This window comes from Hyperolius riggenbachi, chromosome 3, assembly GCF_040937935.1.
Source record: "Hyperolius riggenbachi isolate aHypRig1 chromosome 3, aHypRig1.pri, whole genome shotgun sequence".
NCBI lineage: Eukaryota > Metazoa > Chordata > Amphibia > Anura > Hyperoliidae > Hyperolius > Hyperolius riggenbachi.
In genome coordinates, this window is record NC_090648.1 from 286,261,273 (window position 1) to 286,280,468 (window position 19,196).

Below are 19,196 nucleotides of genomic sequence, written 5' to 3' on the forward strand. Positions count from 1 at the left end.
TCTGCAGGGCTCTGTGATGCAGTGTCCTCATAACACTGATGAAACTGGCTGGCACAAGATGAAACATGGAGATTTTATGCATAAAAGGTTCTACACAAAGGCAATATTTCTTCACGCTGAAAAATAGTAGTGAAGCAAAATACAGTATTTCCTGATGCGCTGTGCACACATCCTGCGCAAAATGACCATGGCTGCAAAGCATCTAGAATTGGAAATACAGTGCGTCTTATTCAGTTACAATAATAGCTACGGGGCTAGTGATAGCCTAATGCACGCAAGTTTATATTTACCTTATCCAAATAAGCAAAATGTGCTAGAATTACCTTGTCTGGCCAGTGGCCATATGAACAAAGAAAATGTGCTTGTGAGAAATTAATATTTTTATTGTCTCAATGTTCTTTTCTCCCGAGTCAGTTAGTGAATTAAAGGACACCTGAAGTGAGGTGGAGAAGGAGGCTGCCATATTTATTTACTTTTAAACAAAACCAGTTGCTTAACATCATGCTGATCTTTCATGTTCTGAATTATGTACCTGAAACGAGTATGTGGGTAATCTAGCCAGACTTCACTCAAAGGCACCTGATCTGTTGTACGCTTGTTCAGGATCTGTGGCTAAGGGTATAATGCTGCGGATACACGGTACGTTTCGTGGGTAATCTAGCCAGACTTCACTCAAAGGCACCTGATCTGTTGTACGCTTGTTCAGGATCTGTGGCTAAGGGTATAATGCTGCGGATACACGGTACGTTTCTGTACCGTGTGTCGAGCAGCTGATCCGGCCAGCTGATAATATTCAGCTAGTCTGATCACGCTGCTCGACCCCCGCCGGCGGTGATAAGGAGCGCCGGCGGGGATGAGCGGTAATCGATCCGCGTGCACGTGCGGACGAGCGGGGATGCGTCTGGGGTCGATCCGGCGGCTAATCGGCCGCCGGATCGACCCGTGTATTCCCACCTTTAGAAGTAGAAGATAAAAGCAGGACAGCCAGGCAATGTGCATTGTTTTAAAGGAAATAAATAGGTCAGCCTGTATATCCATTTCATTTTAAGTACCGGTATGCTTAAAGTGAGAGACGAACTTGAACACAAAAACTGAGGGCAGTTGAGCACTAAACTCTTCACCTGCTTCAGGCCTGGAACCCACTAGAGCATTTTTTGAACGTTTAGGGAGAGCTTTCATTTGCTAGCATTTTCCCTAAACGCTCTGACAATGTAAATGGATGGGACAGATTCCACTAGTGCAATTGCGATTGAGGAAATTGCAGTCACAGGACATGCAGCATTTCGGGAGCGTTTCCATTCCAATGAATTGTACAGGAGCAGGGAAAAAAACGCTCCAAAAATCGCTTGCAAAACGATATCACAAATCGCTAGCAATTGTGATAGCACTTTTTAGTGGGTTCCAGACCTCGAAGGGTATGTGAACTAAGAAAATAAATTATGAGGTTGCCATAACTGGGGCTTCTTCAATGTCCCCATATACTGTTGGGCAGCTGCTGGGTAGGAGGGGGGTGACTTAGGGGTGATATCTCTCATCAGTTCCTACAAACAGCTGTCTACCCTGCAATACAATACTCTGGGGTCTTGGTGGAGCACTGGCATAAGCATCTATAACTCTCAGGGTTCCACATTAGCCTATAGATCTAAATCAATGAGAATCCTGCCTGAGCAGAACTAAAAAGACCCCCGAGAATATACCTCTGTACTAACTCCAAACTTCTGTAGGGGTGAGGGGCAGATCTAGGAGACCCATTATGTGGAACTTTCAGATTACACCAATGTTTCTCAAACCTGTCCTCATGACTCCCCAACTGTGCTCGTTTTGCAGGAAACTTCACCGATTGCACAGGTGAGGTAATTAGTGTCTCAGCTATGTGGAATCCACCTAGCTGAGACACTAATTACCTCACCTGTGCATAGGTGAGGTTGCCTGCAAAACATGGCAGCTAGGAGGAGTTTCCAACTCGAGTTTGAAAGGGCGGCCCCTTCTCTTTCACCTTGCCGCAGAGAAACACTGAGGTCTGTGATGATGCATTAGAAATGCAAAACAATTGTCGACTGGTGGTCCTTTGTGCTGGGTGATTCCAGGAGAGGTGAAGTATAGCACTGAACTGTCTGTGATAACTGGTTGTTGGCAATAAACACAGCGGTTGCATTTTAATTGGTGCCCACATTCCCCTTTTTTTGTACTGGATTACACCACAAGTGACACCTGGGTGTCATCTCCACATGTGCGAGGGCTACAGTGGCGTAGCTTTGGAGCTGGGGGCCCCGATGCAAGTTTTACATTGGGGCCCCCCCAAGCACTCTATACATAACAATTAATACGACGCACCAAAACCTGCCAATGGCAACTACAGTGTCAGAGGTGCAAGAAGGGGATGGGGAACAGTGTGTTAATGATTACCACTATTCAAAGTATCTATAGAAGTGATTATTATGAGCACAGGACCAATAAAGAGCTAATACTGCATTTGAGGGAGGGCCCTTTGGGGCCCCTCTGGCCCAAGGGCCCCGATGCGGTCGCTACCGCTGCAACCCCTATTGCTACGCCCCTGCGAGGGCAGTTACTGGTCACTAAGGTGGACATGTAAAACTTGTCCTTGACATGACAAGTGGGTTTTGTAAGGATGGGGGTAAAATGTCAAGGACCATGTAGGCAGATATTGTTCAGGCAGCAGAGCCCATGCTGGCTGGTTCAGCTCTATTGGCAATACCAGACAATTAAAAAAAAAAATGTATGTAGATCATGCTTATTTTTGTAAATTAAAATGGAAAATAAAAATAAAAAAAAAAATTAAAATTTTTTGAAACAAACGTTTACAGAGATAGTAAAGCAGTAGGTAATAAGTCATGTGTAGGGTTGAAGAAATCTTTGTAAAAGCAATAGAAACTACTCACCGATACACCTATAAACTCCGAAATGCTCAGGCTGATTATTTTAATGCACCAGCGGTCTCCAAAGGTGTCCCAAAGTACCTTAACGACACCCATGGAGATCTTTAAAGGGACACTTAAGTCAAACAAAAAAAAATGAGTTTTACTCACCTAGGGCTTCCAATAGCCCCCTGTAGCTGTCCGGTGCCCTCGCTGTCTCCCTCCGATCCTCCTGGCCCTGCCAGCAGCCACTTCCTGTTTCGGTAACAGGAGCTGACTAGGCTGGGGACGCGAGTGATTCTTCGCATTCCCAGACACATTAGCACCCTCTATGCTGCTATATGGTATATGATATATGCTATAGCAGCATAGATGGCGCTATTGTGGCCAGGAACGCGAAGAATCATTCGCGTCCCCAGCCTGTCAGCTCCTGTCACCGAAACAGGAAGTGGCTGCCGGCGGGGCCAGGAGGATCGGAGGGAGATGGCGAGGGCCCCGGACAGCTGCAGCGGGCTATTGGAAGCCCCAGCTGAGTAAAACTCATTTTTTTTGTTTGACTTAAGTGTCCCTTTAAGCAACAATTGGTGAGCCAAGTCCATTGTCCATACCCCTATATGTCTAATCTATATGTCTAATCTATATGTCTATCTATCTATCTATCTATCTATCTATCTATCTATCTATCTATCTATCTATCTATAGTACAAAAAGGTACACAATATCAACTGTGCTAAAATGACACACCAGGTGTACCAAAACCATAAACAGGTATAGGAAGTATATAAAATAGTTATCAGTTAGTGTCCATACCCCGTCCACCTAAAACACTCATTTCCAGCACCCTTGTCCCTGCTCCCTTCTTCATAGACGCAGGACATGTTACTTGGCTGTTGCTTAGTGACGCATCTGTTCAGCACTGGTGCCCTGCAATGTCACCTACAGGGTCAAGTTCAAAGCTAGCAAACAAGACGAATAGAGCGGAAATGGTGCATGCACCTGACGCCTGACAACTGAATCATTCACAGGACAAAAAGCTTGCATTTATGTGTATAAAATATATACATACATATATGCATACATACATACATACATACAAACACACACACACGCGCACACGCGCACACACGCACACACGCACACACACACGCACACACGCACACACGCACACACACACACACATCTGGGGCCATGTGCAACACACTCTGCTTATAAGAAAACTTGTGCCCTGCCATATAGTGCAGATTTGAAGTAGACATGTTAGGGCTCTTTCACATTAGGGCAGATTTTCTGCGTTTCAACGCAAAGGATAAAGTTTGCGTTACCCAAGGTGAAATGAAAGTCCATAGACTTTCATTTTAGCTTTCACATATAACGCAGCCTTTTTGTGCGTTGCGTTCCACTGCACCCAGGCGCAGTTTTTTGGCCAACGCTAGCTTTATGCGTTACAATGTTAGTCAATGTAAAACGCACACTATGCGCGTTTTTAATCCGTTAACGCAGGCAATCAGTCCCAGAATGCAACAGAGGAACAATGTAGAAAGTTGACAAATAAAAGAAAAACAAATTACCTGCGTTTTTCTATGTGCAGTAACGCATTGAAAACGGATTAAAAACGCACACTCACTGCAGTGCAACGCATATCAAAACGCAGTAAAAGGCATACAACAAAACGTATGCTTTGAGCGTTCTCCAACGCAAGCTCTGATGTGAAAGAGCCCTTAGCGGGCCTGTGCGACAGTGTGTGCTGTGATCTGCTATCCACCACAGAAAAGCATACTGTCAGGCCTTGTTCACATTGCGTTTGGCTTGCGTGTCAGTCCGCAGTGGGCTTTTTTTCCGAGTTTTTTACAGCGGTTTCCGGCAATTTTCTGCACGTTCGCTCGTTTTTGTGGGCATTTTTGTAAGGGCTTTTACAGAGTGCTTCCGTCTTTTGTTCCGGAAAAAAATCCAGAAACAAATACAAAATATTAAATAAAATAAAAAAAAAAAGCTCATGCAATTGCTTGCCAAAGCGATTTTGTGAGGCAAATCACCTCAAAAAAGGGCTCAAGCACCGCTTTTCAAAGTGGATCGCAAACCACCCGCTCTGATATGAACTCACTCATAGAGAATCATTGCACAGGCGCTTTCAGGGCTATTTTGAAAATCGCCCGCGCTTAAAATTTAACAAAAAACGCCTATAATGTGAACATGGCCTCAGCAGGCAGGTTGCGAAATGAGCCAAACGCGATAAAGTATCAGATGAACCACTTTGCTACATTGTCAAATTGGGCATTATTTTTATTTATAAAAGGGCCAACATATTAGGAATGCTGCATATTAAATCACTTGTCTTATTAATAAATGCATGTCCTGCATAACTTGATTCTTACGGGAAAACTCCTCCTTCCTTGAAAATGTGATATTTATAATTTATACACAAACCATTTTGCAAATTAATGTAATTAAACCTGCATTTCAGTCAGTAGCATTCTCCAATTTTCTGAAAGTGCTAAAAATATTAAACTCATACTCGCTCACTTCCCAGAATATACGTGCGTGCGTGCGTTTTCTCCTGTCTCCTGTCTCTGCCTCAGCAGCAATCCATTTAAGATTAGTCGTAAACTGTAGTTAAAATTACTGCAATAAGTTTTCAAGAATCTGACCTCTGTGGCTATACATCTCTATGTATAGATTTGTCTGCTCATTACCCTAGGACCAAACACTATAGCACTTCCTGTCAAAGCTAACTGCAGTGGTAGCCAATCACGCCGGGCAGAAGATTTTGTTTAATTGCCGGTGGGTTAGGAGTGCGTCATTAGCGGTGTTCAATTTCGGGATAACCCATGGAGCAGCGGAGCTACTCACACATTCTTCCATGTCTTCTCTCCACCTGCTGGTTCTTCTTCCTGTCTCCTCACTCCCGGGAATCGGTGTGTCACATGACAAACACTACAAGCCAAACACTAGAGGCCCCTAGTGGTCGTGTAAGGCAGGGGCCCCCAACCTTTTCCGGCTCGGGGACCGCTTTCTGACCAAATTTTTCTCTGGTGACCGGGGGGTTAGGGGGTTGGGGGGGAGGGGTCGTCGGCGATGCGCGACCTAGTGGACAGTGTCATATGCAGTGGGTTAGGGGGGGGGGGGGGTGTTGCCCCAGTATAGGGAGATAGGGAGTTTAGTTGCCCCAGTATGGCTAGTATAGTTGCCCCAGTATAGCCAGTATAGTGCCCCAGTATAGCCAGTATAGTGCCCTATTATAGCCAGTATAGTGCCCCAGTATAGCCAGTATAGTGCCCCAGTATAGCCAGTATAGTGCCCCGTGTAGCCAGTATAGTGCCCCAGTATAGCTAGTATAGTGCCCCAGTATAGCCAGTATAGTGCCCCGTGTAGCCAGTATAGTGCCCCAAGTATAGCCAGTATAGTGCCCCAGTATAGCCAGTATAGTGCCCCAAGTATAGCCAGTATAGTGCCCCAGTATAGCCAGTATAGTGCCCCAGTATAGCCAGTATAGTGCTCCAGTATAGCCAGTATAGTGCCCCAGTATAGTGCCCCAGTATAGCCAGTATAGTGCCCCAGTATAGCTAGTATAGTGCCCAGTATAGTTAGTATAGTGCCCAGTACAGCCAGTATGGTGCCCCAGTATAGCTAGTATAGTGCCCAGTACAGCGAGTATGGTGCCCAGTATAGTGCCCCAGTACAGCCAGTATAGTGCCCAGTACAGCCAGTATAGTGCCCCAGTATAGCTAGTACAGTGCCCAGTACAGCCAGTATAGTGCCCCAGTATAGCTAGTACAGTGCCCAGTACAGCCAGTATAGTGCCCCAGTATAGCTAGTACAGTGCCCAGTACAGTCAGTATAGTGCCCCAGTATAGCTAGTATAGTGCCCAGTGCAGCCAGTATAGTGCCCCAGTATAGCTAGTATTTTGCCCCAGTATAGCGCCCCAGTATGGCTAGTATAGTTCCCCAGTATGGCGCCCCAGTATAGCTAGGTGAGTGTCCAGTGTAGCGCCCTAGTATGGGTGGGTGTGTAGGTAGTGCCCCTCTCCCCAAACGGCCGCGCGCCTGTTACCTTATGAGCGGCGGCCGCTTCCTTCCTTATAGTCCCCCAGGCGCCGCTCTCCTCTTACCGGCAGTATCTTACAGCAGCGCGTATTGCGACTGCTGTAAGGAGGGAAGGAAGCGCGTCAGCGGTTCCCATGGTAACGGCGATGCACATCGCCGCTACAGGAAGCCGCTGATGCGCTTCCTTCCCTCCTTACAGCAGTCGCAATATGCGCTGCTGTAAGATGCTGCCGATAAGAGGAGAGCGGCGCCTGGGGGACTATAAGGAAGGAAGCGGCCGCCGCTCATAAGGCAACAGGAGCGGTGGCCGTGGGGGGGGGGGGGGTGGGATGGGGGCGAGAGGCCAGACACGCCGCGGCCCGGTAGGAGACTGCCAACGGACCGGCAGTGGGTCGCGGCCCGGTGGTTGGGGACCCCTGGTGTAAGGTACGTACCAGAGTGCCCCTAGTATTTGGCCTCACCAAATCTGTGCCAGTGGACACGAGAGAAGCTCTACAGCCCTTACGCTCTTCATAGTGGGAGAAGGAGAAGGGCGGGGAGACATAGATGGGAAGAACTGGCCTGTAGTGCGTACAGATTTTCAATTTAGTTTAATGCTGAAATCTATTGAATAACTGTGTACAGTGTGTGGAGGTATTCAATCAGATAGATCTTTCTCTGATCAGATAATGATTTGAGAGGTATCGGTTTGCCACATCAACCAATGTATCTCATGAAAATGCTATTCATCTGCCTATAATGCTATCTGGAGTCATTACTCTGCTACAAGTAGTGAGAACAGCAGATCGGCATATTCATTGCAGGTGAAAGACTTTGAAGTGCTCCAAAATCTCCTGATAGCTAGCTGCATTGACCCTGCCCTTGATAAAACACAGTGGACCAACACCAGCAGCTGACATGGCACCCCAGACCATCACTGACTGTGGGTACTTGACACTGGACTTCAGGCATTTTGGCATTTCCCTCTCCCCAGTCTTCCTCCAGACTCTGGCACATTGATTTCCGAATGACATGTAAAAGTTGCCCCCCCATAGAGAATCTGTGGGATATAGTGAAGAGAAAGTTTAGAGACGCAAGACCCAACACTCTGGATGAGCTAAAGGCCGCTATCGAAGCATCCTGGGCCTCCACAATACCTGAGCAGTGCCACAGGCTGATTGCCTCCATGCCACGCCGCATTGAAACAGTCATTTCTGCAAAAGGATTCCCAACCAAGTATTGAGTGCATAATTGAACATAATTATTTGAAGGTTGACTTTTTTTGTTTTAAAAACACTTTTCTTTTATTGGTCGAGGGAAATATGCTAATTTTTTGAGATAGGAAATTTGGGTTTTCATGAGCTGTATGCCAAAATCATCAATATTAAAACAATAACTACTAAACTACTTCAGTTGTGTGTATTTGAATCTAAAATATATGAAAGTCTAATGTTTATCAGTACATTACAGAAAATAATGAACTGTATCACAATATGCTAATTTTTTGAGACGATCCTGTATACCATTTCACACTTGTATTCTTTTGAAGTAATGAACTACACTTTTTATACTTCAAACAATTCTGCCTAGCTATTAGCCATTTAGTCAAGACAGGTGCACAATAATTAGACTAATTTAACAGTGTAGAATTAAAATAATCAGAAGACAACAGAATAGACACGACTGATAGAAACTGCTCATCTATGCTTATAAGGCACTTTAGGAACAGAAGGCAGGACAAACCCATCTCAGAGTTGAAGCAAAACATAGCTGGCAAAAATACAAAACATCTGGTTTTCCGTGACCTCTTAAACCATGTGACAAGCTAGAGAAAATGGGTAGTTAAATTCATTTAATGTAATTGACATAACTGTAAAGGTGCCCATATATCTTGCGATTTTGCATTACGATCGACCATTCAACTCGATTATTAATTGAGAGAGAATAGAGTGTGTTCCAGAATTCCCAATCGATGAAAAATGGCTGATATGTCGAATCAACCAGCTTACTCGATCGAGCAGGATGCAAGATATCAGTCAATCACACAGGAATCGGCTACTGTTCACATATCAATCGATCAACTTTTGTATTCAGAGCATGGAAATACAACATTGGTCAGATCGATTAGTGAAGGTGAATCGCTTTAAGTATTTGGGTCACTAGTCGATCAACTTTCGATCAACTATACTGAAGACTATTCCCCAATAAAGTTGAGTGCTTTGTTGATTGAATCAGAATCACTAGATGTATGGCTACCTTAATTGAGGCGATAGTTGTATTGAGTGCTTAATAGAATTCTTCAAGTTCTACTTTTGAGGAACTTTACTGCCTATAACTTGATTAAGGCTGCTTTCACATTAAGACGTTACAGGCGCACGTCAGTGCAGCCTGTAACGCAGCCCCACCGCACAGTAATGAAAAATCAATGGGCTGTTCACAGTGCCCACGCTGCGTTACATTGCAACGCAGCACATCCGTTGATGCTGTGCGTTATGCGTGGCTAAGCCTCGTTAGACTGTGCGCACATGCTCAGTAGTGTTGGGGAGGAGTGGAGAGCGGCCAGGCACATGGCTAATTAATATTCACTGCACGGTGCGACGTGCAGTGTTTACTTCCTGGAGCGGCCTCTCTGTACGGCGATTGGCCGGGCGGGACCACGTGATGCCGCATGCGTCCAAGAGTACGCATCACGGACGCCAGATTGAGCTGCACAACGCGGCTCACTCTGACGTCCACATCAGAGAGCACCAGGCGTTGCGTTAGGGGCACGTTATGTGCCCTATAATGTCCCCTAAACGCAACGTCCTGGTGTGTAAGTAGCCTAAAAGTGGTTATATTTTACAAGTTTACTTTGCCCCACTGTCAAAACATTCCTCATTCTGATTTGTATTCCTCAATTTATCACACCTACAGACATCTTTAGTGCTGGCAAGGTGCATCACTGTGGAATGTTTTTTATTGTGTGTTCCAAAGTGTTCCATTGTGTGCTCCAAAGTGTTCCATTGTGTGCTCCAAAGTGTTCCATTGTGTGCTCCAAAGTGTTCCATTGTGTGTTCTAAGTTTTTTCCTAGGTGAGATTTTCACACCCATCAATAAAATGTGGTACCTTTTCAATTTCAAGGTGACAAGAAGTTATTTTAACCATAAGATGAAAAATTATCTCCTAGGAGAAAACTTAGTAAAAAAATAGGGATTGAATAAGGGCACTGGGCTACTAGAGGGCAGCGGGAGGAGAAGGCTGCATAACTAAATGGCCTAGGCTAAACATCACTGGGATGGGTTGGCTACATACCAGCAATATATAGATATAAGAAGAGTTGGTTTCCGATGTTGACACCAGGATAATTTATGTAGAAGTGTGTATCTTGAATAATGTACAGTATCATCACGTTAAAGTAAACTCCAAAGGACTAGAAAAAGGGTTTTACTATATCAGAAGTTTACAATATCAGAAATTGTCCTAGAAATGGCCCAGCATGCCCTGGTACAGTACAACCACTTGCACATTTGGTGGACTGCAAGGTTAAGTATACCTCAGATTGCGGCACAAATTGCTGGTACATTATCCAGGGCTCTTTAAAGGATATGTCCTAGGTAAAAAAAACAAAAATGAAATCTACTTACCTGGAGCTTCCTCCAGTCCCTGGAAGCTGATCAGTCCCTCACCACAGCTCCGGTGTCCCCTCCGTTGGAGATGCCAACCTCGTCAGGACCTTCTTGGAGTGTTTTGCGCAGGCAAAGTACTTCTGCACGTACGCAGAAGACTCTAGGCCACATTAGAGTGATTGCGAGTGGCGAGGTCGGCATCTCCAACAGAGGGGATCCCGGGACACAGGAGCTGCGGCGAGGGACAGATCGGCTGCCAGGCGCTGGAGGAAGCACCGGGTAAGTAGATCTTTTTTTTTCCCTTTACCTCGGACATATCCTTCACAAAAAGAAAATAAAAAATTGCAGCTGTCACTGAATAGAGGCAGCCACTCACTTCCTGTGAGTGGCTCCGATACCTCCATGGTGGGACTTAATCTTCTTCGTTTTGTAGCTCTGATCTGCACTACAAGTGAAAGTATCCTGTACTGCATTCAAACAACTATTATCAGGCATCAACTCACTTGCAACCAGCCTGAAGAGCCAACCATGTGTTTCATTGACACATGATACGCGCCACCCACTTTTTACTATATCTAGAGTCAGTGTCATGTAGGGACCAAAAAACACATGTTCACTATAACAGAAGTTTTATAATGTCCGGGTTTACTATACCAGGTGTTGTTCCCATATACTTATACTTATAATAAGAGATTGGCCGGCACCTGGAGAGACAGTTTACTATATCCGAATGTTTACTATACCAGAGTTTATTATAACAAGATTATACTGTAGTATATCAAACTATATGATGTTACGGTGCCTCTTTAATTTTGCAGAAAGACATGCAGTAAGCTACAGCTGCCAAACTTCACTGCTCATTAGTACTGGACTAGTTACAAGTCATTACCTCATTACAACACATTAACATGCTCTGTGCAACATTATTTAACATATCTGTCTTACTAAGCCATGCATTTGCTGTAACAATTCTGAAAACTACTTTCTTATATCACTCTTTCAAATAACCATCTGTTGCACAAACCATTCTACACATAGTTAATGGAATGATTTCTCATGGCTGAAAACTTGATTCCCTGGGATGGTCTATTTTGGCCCGAGTGTGGATTTAGTGCTATGTATCTATAGTAATGTCACCCAGCAATAAATGGACCAAGGTTGTATCACCACATCTGTGGCATACAGCAAGTTTCTCTGTTGCAACCGGGCCAAAAGGTTATTATAGTTAGTGGTCTGTCTAAACGTGCTTACCATTCTACCATCTGCACAGTAATTACGTATATGGCCAGCTTCAGCAAAGGGAAGTCAGGAGATCTGAGTTATGAAAGCTACAGATGAGAAAAGTGACCCCAAAATAATTAGCATAGTTTATGGAAGGGGAATCAGACTAAAAATACAGAGAAGAGATGAAGATGAACAGAACAGCAAAGCAAAGATGCAGCTGCTGTGTTGTAACTACAAATCAAAGAACAGGATTCCCATCAGATGACCATAGATACAAAACTAACAAATGTCAGATATCTGGATGCACTGGGTGCAAGTAAAGTTTTATTTTTTTAAATGCAGGGAACTTTGGGCACAGTTTTATCATTACCCAACGTCAAAGCAGATTGCAATCAGACAACAGGGTAAGTGGCATCCTAAATGGATGTAAACTACATAAATAAATCACCAATTTCAGTATAATGCTGGGAATACACGGGTTGATTCTGCACCCAATAGTTTTGCCCGCACGACTTGCTTATCTTCCGCTTGTTTTTCTTATCTTTTTTCAATTCACTTCAATGATAAATCGAGCGGCAAACCGATTGAACGGTGATCGGACATGTCGGAAATTATCTAACCATCTTATCAGCTCAGAATCGAGCCGTGTATTCCTAGCATAGGACAGCCCTGTGCAGCTGATAGATGTGTATTCCTTGTAGATTCCGCATGTCCTGTGAAAACAGAGGTAGACTGAGCTCACAGCCAGCTAGCTCACAGCTAAACTACTGCAGATAAACAGATTAACAGCATTCTCACCAATGCAGCAAGAGCTCTGCAAAGCTGGGCTAACAAGGTGTGTATTACAATCACTTAGGGATTTCATGAAAAAAATAATAATAATGCCTTTTCAGGTAAATTACAGAAATTCTAAACTAGTCTGCATAGAAGTCAGTCTTGGCAAGCAAGTACTAATTAGCACTACAGTGAATAGTCATTTGGGAACACAATTGTCACTCAAGAGGAGAACAGTTGTTGGGATAATGTCTGTGCTCATATTTCAGTCACAATGGTAACCGTCTTTTCTGGTTTAATCCTACTCCAGTTTACAGATTATAGCCATGCAAGGCAGCTGTGCCCTGGCTCCGCCTCTTATGCCTGGTACACACCATGCAATTTCCCATCAGATTTTGGGTCCAATCGATAATTTCTTACAGATCCGATTTTGTACAGAAGTGATAGGAAAAACATTGATCAGAAAAATGATCAGAAATCAGAGAGTGAATGGTCAGCACTCCAGATATAAGATGCAGCTTTATCTTTATTGCTGCATATAAAACATTCCAATGTTTCAAGACAACAGTGTATCCCTTTCTCAAGGACAACAAATTGAAAATATACCTGAAAATAAACACAAAACCAATGATGAGTTGCACAAAAATACATAAATCCTAATACGTAATCTTAAGGATTTATGTATTTTTGTGCAAATCATGTTGGTTTTGTGCCTTTTTCAGATTTATTTGGCATTTGTTGTCCTTGAGATAGAGACACGCTGTTGTCTCGAAATGTTGGAATGTTTTATATGCGGCAGCCCCAGGACCGCTTAACGCCGATCAGCGTGAAATCCTTGGGGCTTGTTGCTGGAGATCGCGCGCGCATCCGCTTGGTAGGCGGAGCAGAGCCTCCCAGTGACGATCGCGCTAGGAGACTGGTAGACGGTGGTTTAGCTTGTACAGCACTGCGATTCACGGCAGCGCTGTACTGGGGACAGCCCCAGTATTGTGTGACACGGCTGCCCCCTCTGTGGGCTCGGAGGTGATCTACTGTCATAGGCTTAAGCCTATGACAGCCGATCACAGTGATAGGCTGGGCGGCGAAGGGAGGGCGGGGCCACAGTGTAAATAAAAAAAAAATACACAATTTTAATTATAAATCTAACAAATATCAAGGAAAAAAAAAAACACATTGAGGGAGCGATCAGACCAGAAAAGGGGGGGGGGGGGGGGGGGAAATCACTTGTGTGCAGTGTTGTGCGGCCCTGCAGCGAGGCCTTAAGGCTGCAGTGGCCCTTTTTGTGATAAATGGCCTGGTCTTTAGGGGGTTTAACACTGCGGTCCTCAAGTGGTTAAGCTACATCTTATATCTGGAGTGCTGACCACTCTGACCACATATTGGTTATCTGGTAGCCATTGGTCTGAGCACCCAGGAACCATTGGGCCATACCTTATGGTGTGCATCAACTCAACTCCCCCCCCCCCCCCCCCCCCCACACACACACATTTTATCTACGGAAGTCACATTAGCCCTGTTGGAAATGATTGCTTCGACCTGAAATCTGACAGAACATTGCATGGTGTGTACCAGGCATTACACTGCCTGCGTCTATTTTTTCCAGCATTCTGCTTGCAGAACATAGCGGTCTTTCTGACCATGGAACAGTTGAGAAAAATATAATAAGTCATTCCACAATACTCTCAATATGGGGAGTATGGTGCAGGACGGTAGTGGTGGATTCAGAAGCATGGTGCATTCCCCAGAGAAGTGCATTCCCCATTACAGAAATAAAATTACAGTAAGCTATTTAGTTAATGGTCAACATAATTGGTGGTGTGAACAAACTGAATATTTATAACAGCGCAATGTTCACCTGCAGAGAACAAATAACCAAAGTTGTACTCTCAACTGCCAGATCATTTGCAGACATTGTGCGGCTGCTGTACACACTGGTCTGACTGGTTCTCAGTCATGGGAGACTATCATTCAAAATGGCAAATTCCTCTCTGATCAGAATCGATCAGAGGAATCTATCTGGTGGCCATTGTCTAATGCATGGCCACCTTAAAGCGGATCCGAAATGAAAAACGAACTATAACAACAAGTAACTTGTCTATATATCTTATCTAAAGTTTAGATAGTTTACACAGCAAATCTAGCTGCAAACAGCTTCAAATCTAGCTGCAAACAGCTTCAACAGTATAGGATTATTTCTTCCTGTGATACAATGAGGGCAGCCATGTTCTGTTTGTAATCATTACACACAGGCAAGCCAATCTGCATCTTCAGCCCTCAGCCTGTGAAAACTTCACTCCCCTCTCTTCCTCCCCTCTGCCTCTGAAATCTGGCTAGTAACACCTCCTCCTCGTCCTGCCCAGTCTGAGCTCCTATAAGCCCTCCCTACACGAGTCTGAGAGTACCAAGGCACTGGAGAAGCTGTGGGCAAGGCTGGTTTAGTTTATAGGGAAGTAGAGTATTAAAACAAAAAAAATATTGGGCTTGAGGAATGCCCTATAAACTAAATGAAAGGAACAATTATGAAATGAGTAAAAGTTTATCTCTAATCCACTTTAAGTTTTGAGATTAGACTAGAAATACTTATTCATGAATAAGTATTTATAGTCATTTAATAGCATCGAAAAAATGTTTCAACAGCAATGATGTGAAGTTATGTAGCGCTTCTAACAAAACTGAACTGAATTGGGCAGTACAAAAACACTGTAGCAGCAGCTACTAGAAATCTAATCAGAGAATACAGTATATAGTGCAATGTATATTTATCAATCACCATACTGATTGGTGAATATCTGTTGGGAACAGCACTGTTACATTCTTGATCTATCTTTAGCCAGTCTTGCTTGGACAGCCAGTTCTTGAACAAAAATATTTTGACCTACACAAGTTGCAGTATATTGTTTAGTTAGCTATGAATAGTTGCATATGAATGTGATAAATAGCTTCTGTAATAGCAATGGTAAACTTCTAGAAAACATATCAGATGCATGTTTGATTCAAAAGGAAAATAAGATTATCTAGAGCACAAGTCAAACTCTGGCCCGTGGGTCAAATTTGGCCCCCTGAGCCATTAAATTTGGCCCTCAAGTGGTTTCCCCACTTTGCATTATGTATGGCCCACTCTAGACCACCAGGGAAGCTAAATTGGAAGTGAAGCCCTAGAACACCAGGGAAGCCATATGGGGAGGTAGGGGAAAGCACTAAACACTAGGGGACTATATTTGGGAGGGAGGACCACTAGACACCAGAGAACTTTATAAGGGAGGAAGATGGCCAGTAGACATTGAGGATGGCCAGCGAATAGGTCCCAGTGTACGATTTCGGCCCATTTTGTATTTGAGTTTGACACCCCTGATCTAGAGGAAGCAAAAATATTACAGGTGGATTACCTGTAAATAAAAATGAGGAAATCTGTAAGTTATGGAATGGGACATTCAATCTTTACCCAAACTGATGGCCACAAATACTAAGAAGTTAATAATGACTCTTGTGAGCAAGTTAAAAGACATGCAGCTGACATGACAGCTTACAAAAGGTAACCATGCATTGCATTTTACAAAATGGATGTTTAAGTGAGCCTGTACAATTTACTCTGCATAACAGGGCTGCAATTGTAACCTGAGGGGAAGTTAAATAAGTCTCCTGGGGCTATGACCCAACTGCTGGCATTCACATTCACCATGCTCCGACATTGGTGTAACTATGACAATGTGAGCTCCAGTGCAAGTCTTACATTGGGAACACCCAAGCACTCAATACTCAACAACTGATATGGAACGCAAAAACCTGTCAAGGACAGCTGCAGTGTCAGAGGGGTAAGCAGAGTTGGGAGGAGGGGCAGTTAATGATTACCACTATTTAAAGCATATATAGAAGGTGATTATTACCAATATAGCATTGATGAAGAGCTAACAGTGGTCCAGGGGCCAAGGTGTAGTCACAAGCTCTGCATCCCCTACTAATAAGCCACTGTATGGATTCCAAAGTATGGTGTGGGCAGATGCCATATGTATGCTTGCTACCCAGACAGGTCACAGGAATGGTTGCACACCAGAGCCCGTTTTGCAGGTAAGCTTGCAAGGCTGCAGAGTATGCAGTCTTATACAGAGTTTATCCCCACTACAAGGTTATAATTTCAAAATAAAAAAACTGTCTCGGCAAATAGAGAACATCTAAAATCTCAGGCCACTACAATCCTAATTACTAACACTTGGTAATGAGTGAAATGGTTCTGGGGAGTACTTGATAGATGACATGGGTACGCTTTCAAATTTGCAGACATGTATCTACCGTAATTCAAAACACCCATCCACAAGTTCACAAGTTGAACAGTTAGGAGTCGACCACAGTCACTGGTATGGGAGCTGCTGTCAAAGCAAATCCAAAGGGCTATTACTACCATTCTCTGTGATTTCTGTCTGGAAATAGTTCACACAGTGCCATATAGTCTAAGCCTTGTGTTCTGTCTATACAGACCAACAATCCTGACTGCCTTAATGCATCTTTCAGAATACACATTTTGCCAATAATGTCATCCGCGGCAGTCAATCATCTTCTAAAGGCAGCAATTACGCTGGCTTTCCTCGGATACATACATCAAGCCCATTATATTCTGGCCTTGTAACACATTCATTCTCTTGTAGGACTTCAGATTCTGAACAGCTAAAAGTATACCAGTGATGTAAAAATAAAATGGTTAAGTAAAAGAATGAAAATATGAGACATAATATAAAATGTGAATGTGGCCTTCTCTTCATATAGCGATTCATTGTTATATTTAGCAGTTTTTATGATTTCTGGAGTGATGATAATCACAGTAGTGAAAAAGGCAGGTATTCCACTTCAATTCTCACCCAATCTCAATCCTTCTGCTGCGGCCATGCTAGAATGAGCACAAGGCAACCCCCTCCTTTTTATTAGTAATCTGGTAGCCATGGAAACAAAAGCAGCCAGCAGCTGAGAGCAAAACAGATAGTATGTCTGTGGCTTTATTACAAAACCATGTGCAAAAGATAAAGGGAACACCCTTTCCAAAGGTAATGAGCAACGCATGGCAAACTACAGTCAAAGGAATTATCCACAATTTAGGTTGCACATATTCTCGAGGGCAATCATGAAGTCAACACAGAGACTCTGTTGGAAATACCTCCGTAACATTTCATGAAAAAAATAAATAAAATGTATAAACATCACTACTATTGGACTGGGTAATAGAGTCTGTACTTATCTCTCTCACTCTTTTTTTTTTTTTTTTTTTTTATAAGGCATTGACGTTCTATTTTCTCCAGAACTAAAAATACAAATAACCAAACAAAAGATGGACTCAGTGAAGCATACCTTTTTTGAACTTCCTGTCAATGACTTATGATACAATGACTTAATTCTCCATACAACAACAATCAATAAGACTTGAAATATGCAGTGAGTAATGAAGCCTTACAATAAACTCTCTAAACATATTGCAGAGCAAATCTACAAAACATGTGTGCAAAGAAAAGTAGAGAAAAGAGTGAAAAGGCAACGTGGAGCAATCAGAAACCTTATTTTATATAACAGGCATCATCAGATTTGTTGCTATGGAAAACTATTTCACTTTTCCCACACTGCTCTTTGCAAATAGTGTATTGGCCACACTGTGGCCCATACATTATAACAAATAATAGCCATGAAGCACCAAATGTAGCCATAGATAAATAAAAAAAAAAAAAAAAAAAAAAAAAGAACACTAATGAAGCAAAGAACATAGATAGCGTTTCAAAGAAGAAAAATAAATACTGAATGACTGATCTGCACTTGCGGCTAATGACTTTAGGTTCTCATCCAGGGTGAAAGTGTACATGTGCTTGTCACAGTCAATTCATTGTAATAGGTTTTGAATATTATAGGATAGGAAGTCATATATAAACTAAACAGATTAAGTATGTTGATTGCATTACAGAATATTAAAAGCATTTTTCACTATATTAATGTGCGCTGCCACTATAATGCATGAGTCAAGGAGTACTTTAAATAGTTACCCAAACTGGGGGGAATTTTGTCAAAAACTGGCTGATTTATGAGAACACACTGAAAACAAACCATTGTTGCAGTACATTTTGGCTTTTACGCTTTGCAAGATGCTTTACGTATTTAAAGTAAACCCTAAACAGAAGCGGCAGTAGTTTAGATTTGCAGCTATAGGATGCATGAGTGTGAGCAGGGCTGGGCCGAGGCATAGGCTGGAGAGGCTCCAGCCTCAGGGCGCAGTGTAGGAGGGGGCGCAGAATTCATTCAGCTGTCATTCCTAATTGTGTATGAAGCAGAAAGAAATAAGAAAAGGGGATACATGGCAGTGACTGCAAGCCATATAACTAGATATGAAGGTGTTGGGGAGGTTGTGGGCCCTGGGCCACCTCTTAGTCTAATAGCAATCAGTGTGTGACAGCTGGAGTGGGAGGGATGGAGGGGCTCACTTTGGTGTCTCAGCCTTGGGTGCTGGAGGACCTTGTCCCTGCTCTGAGTGTGAGGCTTCTTAGAATGATAGACATGTGGCAAGGTCACAGCACACTGACTGAATGGGAAGTCTGAGGCTGGGAACACACAATAGGCTGTGTGCACCTGCGTGTGTCCCTGCAGCAGCAAGCCACACTGTGAACCTTGTACACGGCTCTATCACCAGAATAATCATGGCTTTATTCAGTGGAACCCTTACATGTGTCT

At 43.5% G+C, this 19,196-nt stretch overlaps 1 protein-coding gene across 4 annotated transcripts in view; it reads right to left on the reverse strand.

Moving 5' to 3' along the window:
* The window catches only part of LOC137561421 (suppressor of tumorigenicity 7 protein homolog), a 197,258-nt gene that overhangs the window by 126,755 nt on the left and 51,307 nt on the right, over positions 1-19,196 (reverse strand). The window contains exon 1 of one of the 4 annotated variants that reach the window (XM_068272720.1): positions 17,351-17,408. The exons of the other annotated variants lie outside the window; for them this stretch is intronic. Coding sequence (XP_068128821.1) covers positions 17,351-17,378 — 28 coding nt within the window. The 5' untranslated portion in view covers positions 17,379-17,408. Of the gene's footprint in view, positions 1-17,350; positions 17,409-19,196 lie in introns of those variants that run through there. 4 annotated transcript variants of the gene reach the window in all.